Below are 21541 nucleotides of genomic sequence, written 5' to 3' on the forward strand. Positions count from 1 at the left end.
AAAAAAAAAAAAAAAAAAAAAAAAGAAAGGTAATCCTGTGGCATAGTGTGAGGTGATTTGCTGCTCATGAATTCAAAATATATGTGCAAAATGATAATAATAACTGTCATGAGCACTGGGGCTTCCATTTATGACATACCTTTCACATCCATAATATTTCCAGGAGGTGAGCCTAGTACCCGGGGGAGGCCTCTTCCTCCTCACCATCACCATGGCCTGCTGGAGAGTGAAGGGAACCGCTCCAGGGGCCTGAGGCCGTGACTGTCCCATGGTCTCCGTGGGAGCACCAGGCCAGCGGGTGGTCTTGCCCACCAGTGCAGACTTTGCCTCCAAATCCCACCTCCCAGGCACTGCAGCCACTTCACACTGGCACACTAGCCTCTCCTGGCACCCTCCACAGGAGGCAAACCCAAGTCTCTCTGCCTTTCTTTCTTTTCTTTCTTTTTTTTTTTGGTACTGGGGATCGAACCCAGGTCCTTGTGCTTGCAAGGCAGGTACCGGAACCACTGAGCTAAATCTCTGGCCCCTTTCCTTCCTTCGTTCCTTCGTTCCTTCCTTCCCTCCTTCCTTTCTTTCTTTTTTTTTTTTCTTTCTTTCCACGGCCTTGTTTCGTTCCTTCCTTCCTTCCTTCCTTCCTTCCTTCCTTCCCTCCTTCCTTTCTTTCTTTTCTCTCTTTCTTTCTTTCAACACGGTCTTGCTATGCGCAGGCTGGCGTTGAGCTCACTCTGTAACCCAGATTGGCCTCCAATGAGTGCTGATCCTCCTGCCTCCTCCTAACTGCTGGGGTTACAGGTGTGCACTGCCATGTCTGATTCTGTTGTCAATCTCTGGTGCTCAAGGAATTCAAAGGTGAGACCAGACCACAGCGAGATATACAGTCTCCAAAATGGTCTCTTTAAAATTTTTATTTATTTATTGATATACTGGGGGTCGAACCTAGGACCTTCACACCTGTGCTACATCCTCAAGCTTTTTTTTTTTTTTTTAGATAAATTTGAAAATTTAAAAAAAATTCTTATTAAGGCACTAAGGTGTTCAGGCTGGGCTTGAACTTGTGATCCTCCTGCCTCAGCTTCCCAGTACTAGGATTACAGGCGGGCGCCACCATGCCCTGCTTGAGATCATGTTTTTGACTGCAAGATGCTACTCAGAGGGACTAAGGGACGGCAGGTGATGGTCACTTACCCCTACCCGATGTGGTCACCCTCTCCCACAGTGGTTGACAACCAAGTGCTTGTTTCCTGCTCTGCTCTGTGGTTGGCCAGTCGAGGCTGGAGGGATCCTCTGAGAATCTCTTGTCCAGCAGGAACAGAGGGATGGTTAGGAGGCCCTGGAGAAAGAGCAGAAGGGAACGAAAAGCACTTCCTCCAACTGGCTTAGGAGCAGCCAAGGCCCCAGCGCTAAAGGGAGGGTAGGAAGAAGGCAGCGTTGGTCTCCACCCAGAGAGGTGGATCCTGGGCCGGACCCAGGCATCTGCAGATGGACACAGGCCACAGCACAGCCAGTCCTACGCTCCTGGGCAATACATGCAGGCTGAGAAGGGCAGGAACTCCAGAAGCCACACCCCATGGGTGAGCAGAGCCCCACAGCCAGGAGGGAAGGGTCACCTCACAAGTGTGGGAAGCACCCGATGTGAGGAGAGCTGAGGTGCTCCGTATCCCTCCACAGCCCACACCCTCACCCTCACCAGACACACACACACAGCTCCCCAGTACATTTACACACACTCACACTCACACACTCAGGAAGTCTTGTGCTGGCCGAGAATGCGTGTCCCCTTCCTCGCGGTTAAAGGATTATCTGGGTGGAAGCCGGCTTTGAACACCCTGTGCACACGAGCAGGGACTGTCTGTCTCAGGGCCTAACCCCGGCTGCTGGGCCTCCCAGAGTGGAGGGCTGCTTCAGCAGTGTCCCTGGAGGCTCTGTTTTGGACAGGCCCCTGGGCAGAGCGCCTCCTGGCCACCAGGCTCCTCCTGGGCACTTACTTCCTTGGGGAAAACTACCTTTGAGTGGACCTTTCTTTTAATGACTCCACACTCAGTTCAGGTAGACATTTATCACTGGCTACCATCACATTCTTAACAAACTTAGTGGGCAGAAATATTAAGATTTCCAAACAGAAAATACATGTTTTGCAGCATTCTTATGTTAGCACGGGAGATACACTCAAGTTTCTAGAAGATGAAATGTGAGCTGTGCTCAGTCTTGGCTTGTACAGAGGCTGCTGTCTGGTGGGACAGAGCCTGGCTCAGCCCCAGCTCAGGAAGACTGTGCTTCACCAGAAACCTCATTTATTCTCTCCCAAGACAACACAAAAAGGACACCACACTGCACACTAGGAAAACAAGAGTTTGCAAGACGCTATATGCCAGACAGCAAAAGCCCAAGATTTCTGAGAGATGGAAACAAATAGTGTGAACCTTCCTGTTGCCCCAGCTCACTGCCTAGAGACCATTTTGGGGCAAAGGAGCAGGGAAGAGGGGTCTGGGGACTCTCCAAATTGGGGAGATATAGCTGAGAGTGTGGGAGACCGAGAGAGACAGAGCCCTGGAGGGGAGAGGTCTGCACAGAGGAGGAATCCAGAGACCTGCAGAGAGGCCCTGAGGACTGCCCAGCACACATACGAGGAAAGTCTGGACCAAGGACCACTTGAGAGTACCAGAGGGAGTGAACTACAAAGACTTGCGTTCTGTTCCCTCCTAACAAACCTTAACAGGAAAGTCAAGCTGCTTACAACTTAACTGCACCCCACAAAAAACCCAATACTTACAGGAATGAAAATCTATTTAGCACACAGCGAGGTGCAAGACATAATGACTGGTGTCCAAAAAAAAAAAAAAAATTACCTAGCATGCAAAAGAATTATACAACCCATAACGAGGGGGGCGGGAAACCTGAGTTAACTGAAACTGACTTGTAACTGCCACAGATGTAGTGGATAGGAACAGTAAAACAGCTACTATGCCTGGATTTGGATGATGAGAAGAGTGACTTCAGGCCACAGGCTACTGCTCACCCGGCTCAGTCTTCACCTGGGTTAATCTGGTGGCTTTACATCCAAACTCCACTGAGGCCACATAAGCAGTGAGCAAGGCCCAGGGTTCCTTGGCCGTGGCCAGGCCACATAATGCCAACTTGTGACTCAGAGGTGGCTGGGAGCACTGAGTACTCACCTTGGGGTCTCAGGCTGGGGAATGCTCTGATGCCAGCTGATGTGGCCAGGGGTCTCCGGCTTCTCCGCTGAGAACACAGTGGAGTGCTTCATGCTTTGAAATTGGGGTAGGGGTCAGTGGGACCTCAGAGCATCCCAGGGGAGAGGGAACAAACTGAGTGGGGAGAAAAGAAGACACTTAATACCACATCTACCTTTTGGCTTGGACATGACAGTCCAAGATACTTGCAAATTCAGCACCCACTACCACCTCTAAAAGTCATGCACTGTTTGAAACTATTCATCTGCTATTATTTAGATCTTCAGTGTCCCTTAAAGTCCCATGTGTTAAAGGCTTGGTCCCCTATGGAGTGAATCCTTCAGGGTGCAGGGCTTAACGAAAGCTCTTTCAGTCTTCGGGCGCGTGTCCTTGAAGTGGATATGGATCTTGGCCCTTTCTTCTGCCTCTCTTTCATTTCCTACCCATGAGTGATCAATTGTGTCCCTCCACAATTCCTACCATGTGTTGCATTGCCACAGGCCCAAACCAATGAGGCCTACTGATCATGGATGGAAATCTCCAAATCTGTGAGCAAAAGTAACCCTTATCTCTTCATAATTATCTCACGTATTTTATTACAGTGCCAGAAAGCTGACTAACACAGAGTTCTTTTTTTTCTTTAGAAAACTTAGAAACTGTAGAAAAACCAAAGGTAGTAACATGACCTGTCACCCTTGCACCTTGTGACTGTAGACCGGTCAGACAGACTGGATGCAGGATAGGGGTGGAGGTGTCTAACTGTCCCAGGCATGCAGCAGCTTCTCTTAGAGTACCTATGTTTTCTCCAATAATAGTGTTCAGTGTAAGCCGACTGCATCCTCCAGAACAATTCCCAGAGAATTGAAAGTAGGGTCTCAAGCAGGTGCCCAGTAGCAGTGCTCTTAATAGCCAAAATGCAGGTGCCTCTCAAGTACTCAAGTGTTCACTGATGAGGGAATGGAACTAAAAACTGAGTCTTGAGAGTCCTCCAGAGACCTCTGTGTTGAAAGCTTGGTATCAACCCTGGCACTACTGGGAGGTGGGGAACCTTTAGGAGGTTGGGCCTAGCGGGAGAAAGGTCATTGGGGGTGTGCCCGTGGAAGGGAGATTGGAACCCCAGCCCCTTGTTGTCTCTTTCTTTGCTTCCTGGCCACCATGAGATAAAATGTGCCTCCACTGAAGTTTCTGAAACTATGAGCACAGATAAACCTTTCCTCCTTATAAGTTAATTTCTGTCAGGTGTTTATTACAGCCACTGAACACTAATACAAATAGATAAGCAAAATAGAGTCTGGCCATACAGTAGGATATATTTAACCTCAAAAAGGAAGGAAATTCTGACATCTGCCGGCAGCAATGGATGAATCTTGAGGACGTTATACTGAGTGATATAAGCCAGTCACAAAATGACAAATTCTGTATTGTTTCACTTACATGAGATCCCTAAATGAGTAAAATTCACAATAGTAGGATGGTGACTGCCAAGACTGAGGGAGAAGGGGATGTGGAGTTAGTGTTTAATGGGCACTGAGTCTCTATTAGGAAGATGAAAACAACGCTGCAGTCACACCAAGATAACAGCAATTCAAAGCACCTAAACTTATGACTGTGTCAGGCACCAAGGGCTTCATCCTACATTGTCCACCTGTCAGCACGTGGCCCGCAGAGAACATGGCCACAAAGGGGCAGCCACCAGCCCCTTTCTGGGCCTTGGCACGTGGTCCTGATCCCTGAGTTACTGCCCTCCTGCAAGATCAAGGCCTGGCTGGGCAACCTCCATCTTGTTACCTGGGAAGAGGCTGGGAGCAGCACACATGTGCCACAGCACAGAGTGTGGTCCTGGTGGCCCTGGTGGCATTTGAGGCTCTGTAAGTGGCTATGAGGAAATGCAGGAATGATTTTCTTGTGGATTATGTACCTGAGACCAAAGACACCTCATTGGCAAACCCAGAATGAAGAAGGGGAGGGATGGAGCTCCCCACCTACCCAGGGGGTTAGCCAGAGCCTCCGGGCAACCCCAGCCTAGTAGGAGGTCCTAGATGGACTCATCCCTGCTCTGGCCCCTGGCCATCCCTTGGGATCTACCTGGGGACTAAAAGCCTCCATAGACTGAATGTGTCCTGGAGGATCTCTGCCTTGAAGGCAGTGTGGACATAGCGGGGCCCAAGCATCTGCATCTAGCATGATCCTGTTTCTAGCCCTGACTGTCCAGCATCCCCCAGCTCAGCATCCCCCAGCCTCAATCCCCTTGTCTGTAAAAGGACATAATAATAGTTCTACAAAGGTTCCTAGAGCTTGGGGAAGCACACAACCACTATACCCTCATGTTTTCAGCCACTCTCCCAGACAAACATGGGCAGAATATCTCATCCAGCTGATCGGTTACTGGGGCCTAAAGCAGTGGTCCCCACCCTTGTTGGCATCAGAGACTGGTGCAGGTGGTGAGGGGGAATAGGAATGAGGACGGTTTCTGGGATGATTCAAAGGAGCTCAAAACCTAGTTCCCTTGCACACAATGTTCACACTCCACCACATCAGAAGCCTCTAGGTCCACTCAGCTACATCAGGACACAGTAAGATCAAGGGGCAAACATGGTACTGACGGTTTTTGCTCTAAGTTGGATTGGCAGAAACTCATGGAAAGCACACCCAGGAATGCACACGGATCAGTGCACAGAGCTATAGCAAGAGGTGCTAGCACCGGATAGGCAGGGCTGCCTCCCACACAGGGCTGTGTGTCTGGGAAGCCAACACTCTTACCATTTCCATTTAATCTTTTCACTTACATGTTTAGTGGATACTTTTCTTTTCTTTTTTTCTGAGATAAAGTGTCACTGTGTTGTTAAGGCTGGCTCCTACCTGCTGAGCTCAAAAGATTCTCCGGCTTCAGCCTCCTGAGTAGCTAGGGCCCCAGGCATGCACCACCATGCCTGGCTTTGTTTAGTCAGTGTTTTCTGTTTGCTTTCTATCTTTATTTCCTGCCTTTAAATGTTCTAAATTGATTTTTTTTTCGTCTATTTCTTTCCTATTTTATTTTCACCATCATTTCTTTCACCAAGAAGGAACATAAATACAAACGTAGAGTCATGAATGAAACCTCGATTTGTAGTCACAAATAAAAAGCAATGAAAAAAATAAAAGTTCAAATTCAATCTTTAAAATAAAACAGACTCCTTCCCTGAACGACTAGGTGGGTGCACAGTAAACACAGAGGGTCTTTGGCAGCACAGGTGCTCACTGCAAGATTATTTGAGCAGGGTGATGCATCTGAAAGATTTCCTAACAATGTTCTAGGAGAAAACAATTTAATATGTAGCTCCAAGACCCTCAGGGGTCTCTTGAGGGAAGAGAGACCTTTAATTCCCTGAGTCCAAGCTCACCCTCGCCCCAAGAAACACCCTGGGTACATTATATAATTCCTTCCACTTTTGATTATGTTTAATAATATCTGTTTTTTAAGATAATAAAGCAAAACAAGTAAGAACTTCCTGTTGAAATGTCCACTGGAATTCTCCACACCACTGTCTACTCTGACCTCTCCCTCCCCCTCCGCTTCCCCCTCCCAGCCTCTGTCTTTCTCCCAGGAGCCCCTTAGGCCCTTCCCTCTTCTATCCTAGCTCTATCCACCTCTGGGTCCCCAGGCTGGCCTCCCCCAAGAACACCACCTCCTTCCTCCCCCATCCCTTCACCTTGACTTCACTCAGACCTTCTCCCTCCCCCACTTCCTGTTTTTAGGCCCCTCCCCTCCAGGATTAAAGGGTGAAGGAGTAGCACCTCTTCCTGTTACACAGTCTTCAGTATTGTGAGTGAATTAATGAATGCATTTGAATTCACCTTGCAAGGATTTTTATATCCCTTGCAATGTGTGCTTTACATAAACAAAAATGTGCTTTGATCAAGTCCAGAAGTCAAAAATATAAAATCCAAATTGAAATCATGGAAGCTCAAATCCCACCACCACAGCAGTCCTCAGTAGGTCTGGCCCATGATATCACCTTATCTAAATTCACAGTGACAAGACAGATGATAACTGAGTCAAGAAGGTCTGGATGGCAAATTCACCTTTCATATTCACCCACACTCACAGCTCTAAAAGAATTAAAAGAATCATACCACAGTGATATATGCTTACCCATGTTTATAGCACCAGAGTTTCTAATAGCTAAAACTTGGAAACAACCCATCAACTGGAGATTGAATAAAGAAGATGTGTTTTTTAATATAAAATGGAGTACTATGCAGCCATAAAGAATAAGAAATTAGAGACATTTATAGCTAAGTGGATGCACATTGAGGCCATACTCTTAAGTGAAATTAATAAGACATGTGTGTAAATACCAAATAGTTTCTCTGGTGTAAAAAACTAAAAGTATAGCAAGGGGAGTGGGAAGGGTAGGGGAAAGGTAAGAAGGGAAAAGAAAAAAATAAGAGAAAATGAAAAACATGGAAACAATGTCTTTGTAAACAGGGAAGGGTGGGGGGGGTGAAGAGAGGCCAAGGGATGGGGAAAAAATAAGAACCAAGATAAGTCTGTAAAGGTGCAAGATCCCAATGCTGAATATACCTAAATACACCAATAAACTTAATTTTTTAAAAAGGAGAGAGATAAATGAGGGGTACTCCCAAAGATCTTGTGCAGATATAAAGGTTCATCCTGAGATCCAACACAACACCTAAGTGAGGCCACCCCACCTCACTAGGCCTGAGTGACCAGGTCAGGAGATCTGGGTGTCCAGTCTTTCCTCATTTCTCAGTGGGGTTCAGACTAGGGGAACAGCTGCACAGACAGCAGGAAGGGCAAGAAGGTGAGCTGAGTAAGGGAACAGGCCATGTGGACTGCCGGCTCCCAACTGGGAGGCCCCAGAGGGAGAGCTTGGAACCAAGACCTGAAGGCCAGCAGCCAGCAGCCAGGGACCCAGGAAGCAAGGTGAGTCCCACTTTGGCTTTCAAGGAAGGCGAGGAGGGAAGCCACCCAGACCACCTGTTGGCAGTGGCAGAGAAAGCTGTCCTAGTACCTGAGTCAGGGCACTGAGGGAAGAGCAGAATGCAGGGAAACCAAGGGTTCGCCTTACCCACAGGGACGCGTCACTGGCTGGGCTCCGGTCAGGAGGCTGCCCCCTTTCACACTGGGTCTGCTTCTATTCCATTCCTTGCTGCCAGCACATACCTGTCTGTGGCTGGCCCTCAGCCCATCTCTTGTACAGGACCCTGGCCTCTTTGTCACCTACACAACCTACAAATATCTGCAGAGTCGAGGCTCTAGCACCCAGCAGGAAATGTCAGCGGTGAAAGAAGGGCCCTCATCTCTTGTTTTCTTCCTGGGCTGGCTTGGTCCCTAGCCGCTGTCAGTCACTGTGCCCAGGGACAGGCAGGGACAGGCTGTCACTTCAGTGGCCAGTTCTGTTCTTTCTCATGTCCTTGTTCATTGTTTTCCTCACACACTCTTCCCTGAGTCTCTCTGGAGCTGCTGACACCCAAAGACCTATTCTCATCGGGTTACTTCTCTGCCCAGTGCTACATGTGACTCCTTACCCACTCCCTTCAGCAAAGAGCCTCAGTTTTCCCATCTATAAATAGGATCATTATGGTCCCAGCTGAGGCAGTGGAAGCTCATTCCTGTCCATGGGCCACCCTCAGGGTTGCAGGGCAGCAGAGGCAGGCGCTTCCTCAGGACCTCGAGCAGACCAAGCCATTTCATTTCTAACCTCAGAGCAACACGGGGCACATTCCACTGCCAAGCGTGCAGGCCGGCATGGCTCCGAGGGTCTCCGCATACTCCAGATGCTGGCCCTTACACAGACACAAGCATCAGCGCCCCCAACCCCAGGAGCGGAAGCCAGGCCTCTGGCCGTCTGCAACAACCCAGCTGGGACAAACCACTTCCTTCCCCACCCGATCCCCAGGCCACTGCACGTAAGTCAGCTGCTCCGAAAAAGGGGGGATGGGAGGGTGCAGTGTGTATAGCGGACACATAGGACTGAGGAGGTGGGCTGGCGGAAGCTGGCAGTGTCCTTTGCCTCAGTATCCTCTCCTACAAGAATGGCTGGCAAAGCCTGCTCACCAACCCCCGAAAAAATGAAAACAAAGATGGGACTGACCTCCCCGACCTCCCTCCACCACCCAACCCCTCTCCTTACTCCTGTCCCTATCCCCCAACCCCTGATAAATCCCAGAGCCCAGCACACCTCTGCACAACAAGCACAATCATGGTGGCATCAGATTTGTGTGGTTTCTGCTTGGCCCTGCCCTCGGAGTCACAGGCTGTGGGACAGGCCAGAGCCCAGAGCCCTTGGGATGTCTGGGACCACTTTCAGTTAGGACAAAGGAAGACTTGCATTTTCCCTAAGCCTGTGTGACTTGCAAGGGGCCTGGGCCCAGCACGGAGTCAGACCTGCAGGAGGTCATGCTGGACCTGTGCTCCTCCTGAGCTTCCCAGGGGTTAAGAGTCAGTCTCCATCATGTGAGTTTAAGCTGCCGCCTGACAGAAGCCAGCAGGAGCAGTGTCTGGCAAGCCACAGCTTACAAAGCCTTCTCACCCTTCCAACTTGATGCCCACGATAGCTCTGACCTTTTACCAATAATGCCAGGAAAACATACAGAAAGACAATGGGATGATTCGAGGTACCATGCTGGACCACACGGCAGCTTCCTGCCTTGAAAACATCCGTCTCTCTCAAATGGCTCCTGCTATGCTCCAAGCACCCCCGCCACCCCCAAAGTCCCCCTCCCAAAATCAGACAGAGTCGGGCTCTGCAAGAATCCCAGGAGCCAATCCCCCACTCACTGTTCTCCCACGGAGAGCGTGTATCTCTTCCAGGGCTGAGCCTCATGCGACAGCAAAGCACAACTTCCTTTTTCTCATTTTCACAACATGGGTCACAAAGCGATGGCGTATTTGCATTTCCGTGCCATTACGCAGCGTGAGAGGAGTTTGGCTTGTGGCTGTGGAGGGGCCTCTTCTGAAGGGTGGTGGGGGGTGACCTCAAGAATGTAGTCCTCAGCCACAGCCTCAGCAGCAGCCTGGCCTGAGTTAAAGTTTAACAGGCTACTCGTGGGGCCCAGGGCACCCCTCACAGCTTTGGTGGGCTTCTTTGAGTAGACCTGCGGCTGCAGAGATCTTCAGAGGCAGTCAGCAGAGCTTGGCCTAAACCAGATAGACCCAGAAGTCCTGGCATGGTCTCCCTCAGACCTCCGTGGGTAGAAACAGTGAAATGGCCACAGAAGGCAAGAAAATGGAGTGGTCCTGTCACAAACAGATTACTTTAAGGTTTCCCAGGGGACCTAGACAGTGTCCCAGATGGCCAGGCTCATGAAGACTGCTCCAGCAGCACCCAGCTCCCCAATCTCCCAACCAGGCCCACCAGAAGGCTCCTCCTTGTTTTAAGGAGAGAGTCAGTAAATAATGACACGGGGTCCTAAAAGACTGGGACTGAAAGCTTGACTCAATTTTAATAATGCCTTCTTAATCCAGTCCTAATAATAATTATTTTTTAAAAAAACAAAGAAGTTTTTGTGGGTCTGGGTCCTCTTTGTCATGGGGGAGTCATTGTCCCTGGCAGGGGCATGAGATGAGTAGGTTCCAAAAGCAGCCACCATCAAGGCATCTGCACCAGCACCTCACACAGGGGAGACAACACACAGGTGTTCGACTAAGTAAAATCAAGCCACAAGGGCTAGAGATGTAGCTCAGTGGTAGAGCACTTGCTCAGCATACACAAGGGCCAGGATTTGATACCCAGCACTACAAAAAATAAAATAAAGCTCCAGCTGCAGAAGCGAGCACAGGATGATTTCTGCAATCCACAAGGACTTCCCGGAACACTTCCAGAGTGAAGCGTCCAAGTGGAGGCTCACTCTTTGGGCTCCCAAATGATGTCTACCTCAGCTGGAAATGGGGTCTCACTCCCCAGCTCAGCTCCTGGTGCTAGTTTGGGAGATACTACACAGTCTGCCTCCCAGGTATCCTTTCATTTAAAACAAGAAGACTGGAAGAATGCTGCGATGGCTCAGGGATGGAGCACACGATCGTAGCAGAGGGCCATTTTTCGCCATCCCTAGAGGCCCAGCTCGGGACACAGTGACACTTCCCCCTCCAGAAAACTGCAGACCTAGCTATGCAGAGTTGGTCCCCAGGTTCCTTCTGGCCCTGCAGAGCCACCATCTGAGGATACAGAGCTGCTACGTCCAGCAGTGACAGGGTCCGGGTGGCTAGGGTCTCAGAGGGATAAGCCCTGGCTCACAGGTGGTGTGACCTTGAGTATATCAGAGCTTCTCAGAAGCTAAACTGTTCCTCCATAAAGTGAAGAAAACACGGGCCGCATTTGGTGAGGAACAAGGGCCTATCCCATAGCAAGTGCTCAGGACACCTCAGCTGCTGTCATCTAAACTGCCAATGCTATGCATAGTCCTGGGCTTGGCCTTGAAGTCTTAATCTCTCCTCCCCACGTTTCCAACCCAGGCCAGGAAGGAGGGTTCCTGCCACCACTGCTCAGGCAGCTGTCCCCTCTGCTGACATATCCTGAGCCAAAGGCCAACAGCAGGATCCTATCAGGACTGGAGACCTAGACCCAGGCCCACCAGGAGCACAGAACTGGCCTAAGGAAGCCAAGACGAACACTGACAACAAACACAGTGGCAGGTCATGTGTGAGAAAGGTGAAGTTTGAGATAGTGAACAACAACAGCAAAGTGGGAGGGACTCTATGGCTTGAAAGCAGAACTGAGGCTAAGCTTCCTTTCATCCCCAAATGGGGTGGGGGAGAGGAAAGGTGCCTCCACCTAGGGGAGGTGCCTCCACCAACAAAGAAGCCTCATAGTGACGCAGTGATCGCTGAGTCTTGGTAGCCATACTCTCATGTAGCCCCTCCCACTGCCAATAAGGCTGACCCGTGGGAACTAGAAATGACAAGAATGACTTCCAATACCAGATCGTACACAACACTGCAGTTTCAGCCTTCCCTCCTAGATAGCGTCCTTCAGGGGACCACCCACCATGTGGGGGAGGATCTGAGACCCCTGGCCACCAGCCCTGATCCAGTCATGTTGGAGGTGGGTTCTTGGCCTCAGTCGGGACTTCAGACAAGGCTGCATGGACCAGTGATATAGCTCAGTGGTGCCATTCCCGCCTCGAAAACACAGTTTGATCCCCAGTACCCAAAAAACCCAAACAACAACAAAAGCAGACAAGGCTGCAGCCCTGGCCACCATCTGACTGCAACCCCACAGGAGACCTGAGGCAGAGGCAAACCACACGCAAATTCCTGACACCTCAAACTGAGGATCTACTGCAGTTTTAAACTACCAAGTTTGGGGTGATTTGTTAGGCAGCAATAGCTAAATGATACAGTATTTCCATCAAGAAAAAGAGCAAGGGGTGACCTGATGTTGAAAGAAGGGAGTATTAGATTAGCCCTTAGCCCAGCATCCATCGGGAAGTAAGCGCATGTTGTGCTTTCTCATTTCTCTGTCTGTTTCATTAGTGTCCCCAAAGGCCCTCAACTTTCAGGGCTCCTGATGACCATGGAAGACTCTTGGGGGTCACGGTGAAGGTATATTTGTAATGTTCATTCTCAAAGACTAAATAACTTCCTGGATCACAGACCCTTCAGAGGGAAGGCCATAGGTCCCTCTCTTTGTCCCCTCAGCTTGTTCCCCGGGGATATGCATACACTCCCCCAAGCATGAAGGGAAACTCTAATGAGGAAGGGGGTCGCCCCCAGGGCCCCTGGTCTGCCCAAGGAATATGCTCAGCCCTGCCTAAAAGAAGAACCACCAGTGTCCTGGGGGTGGCCACGTGCAAAGGTCAAAGAGGTGTAAAGATGAGGATACAGAGAGGCCTGGTGGCACCACAGAGGCCAGGATGGGAAGAGCTGGTGGACAGAGACCCACCAAAGAGGGAAAAGTACTCACTTTGCAGGAGACAGTCCCTGCCCCCGCCCCTGAGGGTTGGGGCTTGGCGGAAGTATCTACTCACCGGGAGGAAGTCAGTCGCTGAGGTTAAAGGAAATCAGGTTAACATCCCTTTGCTGAGAAGTTACCAGTTGGAAAAGAACTACAGCAGGCTCTCAAGGCAGTTCCCACAGGAAACTTACAGTCACTGGGGGCCTGGGCTGGCCCTTGGGCTCTTTTTTTAGCATGACAGACAGTCACACCATCCACAGAGCCTGGTGCTTGGAGTAGAGCTGCTTTTGCAATCAACCCCCTAGTTGGGGTAACGGTGAGCCGCAGGTCCCACATCCTTCCTAGGACTCTTCAGACTCCAAATATTGGACAAAGGGTCTGAATTATTCTTGTCTTTGCATCAAGACAAGGGAAATATTGGACTAGAAAGGCAGGAGACGGGTGAGGACTACAGCAGTTATTCCCGCTGGGCTTGGGCAGAGGTAGTTTGGTTGCCTTCCGGGTTCCAAAAACATCCGCTGATGTTCCCGTTGAGCATCCCATCATCTAATGATAGACAGACCTAAGAAAACAAAAGCTCCCCCGAGGCAGTGTGAGCCACTTGTGCTGGCGGCTGCCTTTGGGTGGTGAGCTTCTCAGAATGCTCATCTTCTTCCCAATGCTTCTTAACAGCATATACATTTTTACAAAGAGCATTTATGATCTTCGCACTCGGCTGAACAGCCAATCTGTTTAAAAATCAGAGAATGAAAGCCGCTCGTCCACGATTTCTAGCCTGTCACCCTTGCACAATGAAAGACAGCTGGCTCCGTGGCTGTTTACAGATGGAAATTTTAATTTCTACTTAGCTGTCCTAAATCTCTCTAAGGAAAAATGTGGTAAGAAACCAAAAAGGAAGAAATGCTGAGTGTAATTTTGTTTTCTGAAAGTCCTTTTTTTAAATTTTTTTGGAAAAAGTCTTCCAGATTGTATTAAACTAAAGTTGCCTTTGGCTTAAGTATAGACAATATTTTTTTTAAACTTTGACACAGGCTTTTTCTTCATTTGCTTTCTCTTCTGTTTGGGCAGCTGGAAGGTAGACAAACCCAGATCTGGAAGCTGTGAGGCCCATGTGCAAATTCAGCCAAGTTGAGTGAGAGTGACATTGGGTGAATCTTTCTTTCACCCTAAGACCAGGACAATATCATTGGACATCAAGCTGTAGGGACTTCCTGGGGAAATGAATACAAAGTGCAGGGAGGGACAAGCTGATTAATCATTCCTCACTTTAAAAAATAACTGCTTTAAAAATGGTTTAATCATCTTAGCCAAAGGAGCCTTTACCATTGACCTGGAGAGGCAATCCCAGCTCCAACGCTTAGAGGAAGTGACATTTTGAGAGCTTCATAGACAAGGGCTGTAATTACAGGGTGACTCTAGCAGGAGAACATTTGGGCCAGAAGTGGAAGCAATTGTTTCTGGTCTCTTAACAAAAAGCTCGGATGTGTCTACCCTTATGCAAAGACTATGCTGTGTGTTTTTTTTTTTAAACACTGTCAGAAAAAAATTATCCATGTGTAAATAGAGAGTGATACATAAAAACTACAGCATTAAGGGGATGGCCACGCCTCCCCATCAGGCCCTGAATAGAAGATAATTCCAGCATTGTTGTGAGACAGCTGCACAGCTTCCAGCAGGAGCCCTTGGAAGCCTGGCGCTGTGCTGAGCCCTTCCTACACTCCCCAATCTCATGGAGGCATGAAATCCTGCTGAGGTGTGTTTTCACCGTGGCTTGGATCCCCCCTTCACTATTCAATCCTCAAGCTTAGCTCCCAAGGAACCAAAGGCTGTTCCAACAGCCCGTGGCATGCAGGAGTTTCCTTTAAGGGCATGCTGCTGAACTGGGGGGACTGAGGGGACTGCGGGGAGAAGGTACCAGAAAAGGCAGAATTAAGGGCACAAAGGATGCCCAGGGCAGCAGTGTCTCGAGGCAGGGAGAGAGGAAGGGAGGGAAGGAGGAACGAAGTTGATTGCTTAGTTGGTTAACTGGTCCGAAGTCGGCTAGTGGGTTAGCGGAGCCCTTGCAGAAGTCTCCTCCATCATGGAGACAGTGAAAGCTCCTCAGCAGGCTGTAGTAGGAGAGGTGACCACTCCCTTCACTGGCACATACAGGACAGGTTCTACCAAGGAGAAGGCAGCACATCTGTCTTCCCAGGTATATCTCTGCATGTGAGTACCTTGCCTGTCCTGGGACCAGTGGCCACACAGACATATGCTGGGCCTCAGATGCACCCTGGTATCACAGGTGGCCTGGGAATGTTGCGCTGAGCATCTCCCAAACCATCTCATCGCTGAGGTCCCTACACAGTCCCTGGGGCCGCCTCCTTGGGATGCGCTAGAGAATGTGGGTGACTCCACAGCTGACCTAAAGCTATAGGACTAAGACGACTTTTCCCACAGCTTAGGAAGGGAACTCAGTCTCCCCCATAGTTGGGAATTGCTCGGGAGGGGAGACTCCTGCTACTAGCCATACATGGCACTAATACACCCTCAGATCCTCCACTCCACAGAAAGCTGCCTGCGGGTGACATGACCCCATTTACAGCTGAGGAAATATGATCCTGTGGCAGGGGTGAGGCCGCATTTCCATCCACAGCCAACCCCCTTCCAGGTATAGCCCCTCATTGATCTGTGCCCACAGCGGCAGGAGGATGTGTTCACTGACCCACTATGTCTTGTGTGATCCTGTCGCTCAGGCTCATGACTCTTGAAGAAGCCAGTGGCCCAGGCCCAGTCTCTGGGAGTCCTGAAGCCTGACGTTGACTGACCCTGGAGTACACGGTGTAGGAGTGAGCCACCAGCTCCGGGTGACAGGTAGGAACTGCGGGGCCTTGGGCCCCAAAGCCGACTGACCTTCAGTGGCTCACTCCTGCCCCAGCACAGGGGCCTGAGGAGGAAGAGCCACAGGCTATGGCCAAGACGGCAGCCAGGAGTCACTGCTATGAGGGAGACACTGCACTTCTGACACACAAGTTTAAATAACACATGGTTTCTCTTCTATGAGAAACCCAAAGTACAAATAATTCAAAGGGCAGAAGAGAAGACAGACAATGGGAAATAGGGAGATCGATCTTTCATAAATGGGAGGGGATCTAGAGATGGAGGCAGAGGGGAGGGAAAGGAGGGAAGGAGAGTTTTAAAAAGATATATTAGGTACATGTACCTAGTCCCCACAATGAATGTAAACACTATGTACTGCAAACATACTCTAAAAAAAATTAATAAATTTGAACAGAAAGAAGAAACTTAACTTTTCTGCCCAAGGTAAAGCCTGTGGCAAACTCACCGGGGCTGCAGTTTGCCCTGTCTGTAAAGTTCAACAGGAAGGTTTCACCAACGCTGACCTACACAAATGCACTTCCTTCTGTGTACTCCGTACTGATCTCAGGCAAAGCCCGCATTTCCGACTGCTGGGAAATGACAGCAGTCTAGCTCTCCCAATGCACAGATGGACATAGAACCCAAGAAACATACCGGGAGCTCACGACACCATGGAGCGCCCGGCAAGCCGAGGCTCAAACTGTAAGTGGGGCCCCGGATGCGCAGACTTTCTATAAAGTTCTCACCCAAGTTCATCCAAAATGATGGTTTCTTTAATGAACCTCAAATTTCCCTGTAAGACGCCTTTCACTCTGGCTCATTTTCTCCCTTACAAGGAGTGCCATTTAGAGGAGACGTTGAACAGAAACTATAACACCAGCAAAAAGGAAAGAAGAAAAGCAAAGAAAATCTTAGCGTCTGAACAGGGTCCTGTTATCATGGGAGATTTCAAAGGCAGTGTTTTTTAAGTGCACTCTTTTTCCCTTCCCAACCATTTTAAAGAAAAAATGAAATAGAAAGAGTGGGGATGGGTGGAGAAATCTGGAAATAAATCAGGTCTCCTCATAGCATCCAGCCTAGTACAGATTGTTCACTAAATACCCAGACAATTTTGTTCAGGAGCCAGGGACCCCAAAACCGCAGCACAGTGATCCCCTAGCAGCCCAGCCTCGCTCAGGAGGGGCAGGGGGATGATTAAAACTCCTCTTCAAATTACATTCCAGAAGCCATCCTCCTCCTAGGGAAGGGTCCAGCGAGTTCCACTCCCTGGGAAATCAGCAGCCAACAGCAGGGAAAATCAGCCCCACAGGATCCCAAAGCCACCTGAAATCCCATGTACTCACCATCTCTCCTAGAAGACAAAAATCATTTTTAAAACAAGAAGAATCTGTGGCTCCCCACAGCCCCAAGCAGGCGAACTTGAGGGCTTGTGGGAGCTCCTGTCCAGGCACAGCTTCCAGAGGAGTCCAGGGTGGTTCACAAGGAGCCAAGATGCTGAATGAAGGTCTCTTTGGGGACTCCAAAAGCAGAGCCGTGTGCACAGGCGCCAATCGGCCCAGGACTGAAGTCAGCTGGGGTCCTTCGGGGTGGTCCTGCCTCCCTGGCAAGCCCCCCTGTCGTCTGCTGGCCACAGCTGCAGGGACACACTGCACCCTGACAAAGCCTGCACGTGGAGTGCTCGGGAGGAGGGGCCAAGGCTCCGTCTGGGATGCCACAGACTGGTCCCCATGGCAACCCTGCAGGCACTGGACTAGCGGCACTGGGCTGGTGGTGAGCCCAGAGCTGGGAGTCTGGGGCAGCAGATGGGTTCCCTACTGCTTTGGGCTCGGGGAGGGTGCAGGAGGGAAGGCTGTTTATTTTTCTGGATCCCAGTGCCCACCCACCACCTCTGGCTTCAGGGATCTTTAAATACTAAAGTTCTGCAAATGATCCCTTTTAATTGTGTATGGACACTTTACTCCGTGCATAGGGCGGCTATGGTAGGAAATGTGTGTTTGCTGAAGAGCTTTGTGTGATGGCTGTGTGTGTGTGTGTGTGTGTGTGTGTGTGTGTGTGTGTGTGTGTGTGTTGTGCAGGGAAGCGGGTGTGTAAACAGCTCAGATGGTTCCGGCCCATAGTATGTGTTTGGTTCAAGTGAGGAGAGCTGGATGGCGCTGTAGGGACCCACATCCCCTGGGGCTTGTCGGCAGACAGGAAGTCAACAGGAAGTGTCAGCTCTGGTGGCCAGCCCTATCCAGCCAAGCCCAGAGCTTCCATTATCATCCATTCATCCATAAACCTGCCATCTCACTAAGCCACTAAACATCTGAAATTTATCAGGGAAATTCCCAAAGACCCACCAACAGTATTGTGGTGCCCTCCACAAGGTTGCTGACGAGACACAGAGGTCACGAACTCCGAAATCTTCACTTCTTACCATGGCATATTTGGAGGAGAGAGAGAGAGAGAGAGGGAGGGAGAGAATATGAATATTCACTAGAATATTCACCAGCTGGGCATGGTGGCACTTGCCTGTAATCCCAGCACTCAGGAGGCTGAGGCAGGAAGATTGAAAGTTCAAACCCAGCCTGGGCTACAAAGCAAGATCCTGTCTCCAAAAATCCAAGGCAGGGTTAATATGTTCCTTGTGAAGTTAAAAATAAAAGCAATGGGGCCTGGGATGTAGCTCAGCCATGTAGTACCTGCCTGGCAAGCATGAACCCCCAAAGGTCTATTCCGGGCCCCCCCCCACCAAAGAAACACAACAGAGGGAAAACATTTTAAAGGAAAAAGATGTTCCTAAGAGCAGGAGAAGCAGGGGTCTGAGCCTCAGCCTCCACCTCCAGCAGGTCCCCTCATCCTCCTTGGGAAATAGAGGTCTTCAGGTGGGGCCGCCCTCATTGCTGAAGGATTCTATGGGACATTAACATACCTGGTTCAGATGCAGGGCTCAGTTCTCTGCCCAGTTAACACCAGCTGGCAGTGCTGTATGATTCCATATCCACATGTGCTCTTTATTTTTAAACCAGAATGCACCATACCTGATGTTTTAGAACATTTTCCTTGCTCCACACTCCACTGCAAACTTTCCCCAGTTAATAGCTATTCTGCTTCAGGCGGGAAATCACTCTCACTCAGTCCCTCCTAGTCCCCACATTTTCTGTCCCGGAGCCTTTTCCACCCTCTGACCCTTGAGCCCCTGACAAGAGATGGAAATGAGTGAAAACTAATGATGAAGCACTTTCTCCAGCCTCCAATGGGTACCTTTCTCTTCCCCGGTGCTGGACCACAGACGCCACCCACCTAGCTGCTGTCCTGGACAATGACCTGAACTCGTTTTTACAGTCACATGGCCATTTTAAAAATGATGCCTCACATTCCCCTCCAGATTCCATGTTCTTTAGACACCTAGGGTAGTGCACAGAGCTGGAGACCCTCTGCAGGTCCACGTTTCTGCCTTGTTCTGGAGGCTTGTGCTGCAGAAGCATGGGGAGTGTGACCAGGTGGCCCATCCCCTGATTGCCACTGTGCCGCCCCCAGGGGTGCTGTCACAGTCACTGTAGGCAACTCCTCCTCACAGAGTCGGGACAGAGAGAGGCCACCCCCATTGGAGACGCCTGGCACCAGAGAAATGCTGGCTTCTCATTCCCTCCCCTGGAGACAGCTCTGGCTTCATCATTCTAAATGTCCCCATCTGGCCTTTGCAGTGCCAGGAAAATCTCTGCAAATAAAAGCATAGGCTTGTGGTCTGGGACAAATGCCTTTGTCTCCTGAAGAGCCCTTCTGCTCCTGAAGAGCTGAGGCACCAAGTATTATGTGGCTGCCAAAATAGCCAGGAGGGTTATGTAGGGGAAACATTGAGAGAGAAAAAAAAGACAGGATCTTAGAAGCTGTGGTTACCACTTAGCTAAAATGATCTCTGGAAGTGTAGGGGCAGGGACAGAGCACATGGAGGACTGTGTACAAAGGTCCCTCTTTTTCCTCTTGTGGTGAAAAATGTGTAATATGCTAAAACCAGGAAAGAAGGGAATCTCCTTCATTTTCAGAGCATTTAATTGCATTCCATACTGTCCAGTGGTGCCTTCATTTAACTATCCAAATTCAGGTCTTTTACCCAAAACACTCAACTGTCTCTTTAAAAAAGGCCACTTCATCTCCTTACACATCCTCTTCAACCTCACAGTTCCACTGTGACAAACCCAGGCCTCTCTAAATGAAAATACCTGAAAGAATAGTGGCAAAATATTGCTGGCCTGTTTTAGACACTAAAGATAGCCATGAACTGAGTGGATAAAGAGAACCCTGGCCCAAAAGCTGCAGGACAGACAAATCATGGTGGTAGTGCCTCTTGGCTTGTGGATGGCAACCCCTGACTCCCCAGTCAGCTGCAAGACTCTCCACTAGCTAGGCCCTTGAGTGTCCCACACATTGGACCCAGTGACCCCTCTGGCCCAGCTGGTCTATGTAGGATGGGTAAGGGATCGGGGCCCCTGGAATGTGGGGTTGAGACCTGAGATGTTGTCAGGACAGTGTGGCTGTGTGGCCAAGTTCAGGGACACCCATGATACAGGAAAGATACTCCACTGACACTTGTGTTGTGTCCTCCCTGGTAATCTCATTTGTGAAGTGACATCTGTGCAGGACTAGTGCCTTCCCAGTTGGCTTTCCAGCTCTGTGCAGGGGTCCAGTGCTCTCAGGGGATGCACCCCAAGTTCCCTGTCCTATCTCCGTCCAGCCAGGCAAACCCAGGGGACCTATGCCAGAGAAGTACTCTGTGTTTCCACTCGGGCTCCCCCACCACTGTTGGTGTTTTTAGGACCCACCTTAAATGATGGTGAGGACAACATCAGCACATCCATGTGCTTGCATGGGACTGGGCTGCTAAAACCATACCAGCTCTTCCTTGGAAAACCCCATGTTACAAGTCTCAGTTCTAGGCACTTCCCCACTTTGTAGAAAACGCTGGTGACCCAGAAGCCAAGGAACAAGGAACGAAGCAGCCAGTGGGTGCTGAGCACACCCTCGGCTGACAACTAGCAAGGAAACAGAAATCTCAACCCTACGACTGCAAAGAACCAAATTCTGCCAACAACCTGAATGAGCTATGAACCAGCTTCTCCCCTAAAGCCTCCAGAGGTAACAAGGCCCCGCTGGCATCTTCGTTTCTGGGCCAGGAGACCCAGATTGAACACAGGAGAGGAAGAACTGCAAGAAAATATATTTGCAGTGTTTCAAGCCACAAGTCTGTGGTTATTTGCTAACAGCAGCAATAGAAACATAACTTAGAATTTTTCTTGCAACTAGAGAAATTGAAAAATCCATCGAAAACACTAAAAAACCAACAGCTGAGACAAACTTGAAAAAGACTAAGATGGATTTTTGGGTCAACTTATGTCCCTGAAAAGGTTAGACCTAACCCGTGGCCCCTGTGAACATGGACTTAAAGGATCTTAAAATGAGATCATCGTGACTGGTTTCCTTCTAAGAGAGAGGACACACGGGGCCTAAGGTTGGTGGCAGAGATTGCAGTGATGTGAACACACAGTAAGGTACATGTGGAGCCATCGGAAGCTGGAGCAAAGCCTAGAACTGATCCTTCCCTAGCATCTTCCG

The 21541-nt window shown here is 49.8% G+C and overlaps 1 protein-coding gene across 2 annotated transcripts in view; it reads right to left on the reverse strand.

Annotated features, from left to right (window-relative positions):
* Nucleotides 1-17642, reverse strand: part of Fgd3 (FYVE, RhoGEF and PH domain containing 3) — a 53982-nt gene extending 36340 nt beyond the window's left edge. The window contains exons 1-2 of one of the 2 annotated variants that reach the window (XM_033756523.1): nucleotides 17293-17642; nucleotides 1186-1330 (exon numbers count right to left, since the gene is read on the reverse strand). In XM_033756523.1, coding sequence (XP_033612414.1) covers nucleotides 1186-1330; nucleotides 17293-17295 — 148 coding nt within the window. In that variant the 5' untranslated portion in view covers nucleotides 17296-17642. Of the gene's footprint in view, nucleotides 1-1185; nucleotides 1331-9975; nucleotides 10000-17292 lie in introns of those variants that run through there. The other variant, XM_010607559.3, reaches the window with a different exon arrangement.
* Between the last annotated feature and the right edge of the window lie 3899 nt (nucleotides 17643-21541).

This window comes from Fukomys damarensis, unplaced genomic scaffold (genome assembly GCF_012274545.1).
Source record: "Fukomys damarensis isolate Sample0158 unplaced genomic scaffold, DMR_v1.0_HiC HiC_scaffold_27, whole genome shotgun sequence".
Lineage (NCBI taxonomy): Eukaryota > Metazoa > Chordata > Mammalia > Rodentia > Bathyergidae > Fukomys > Fukomys damarensis.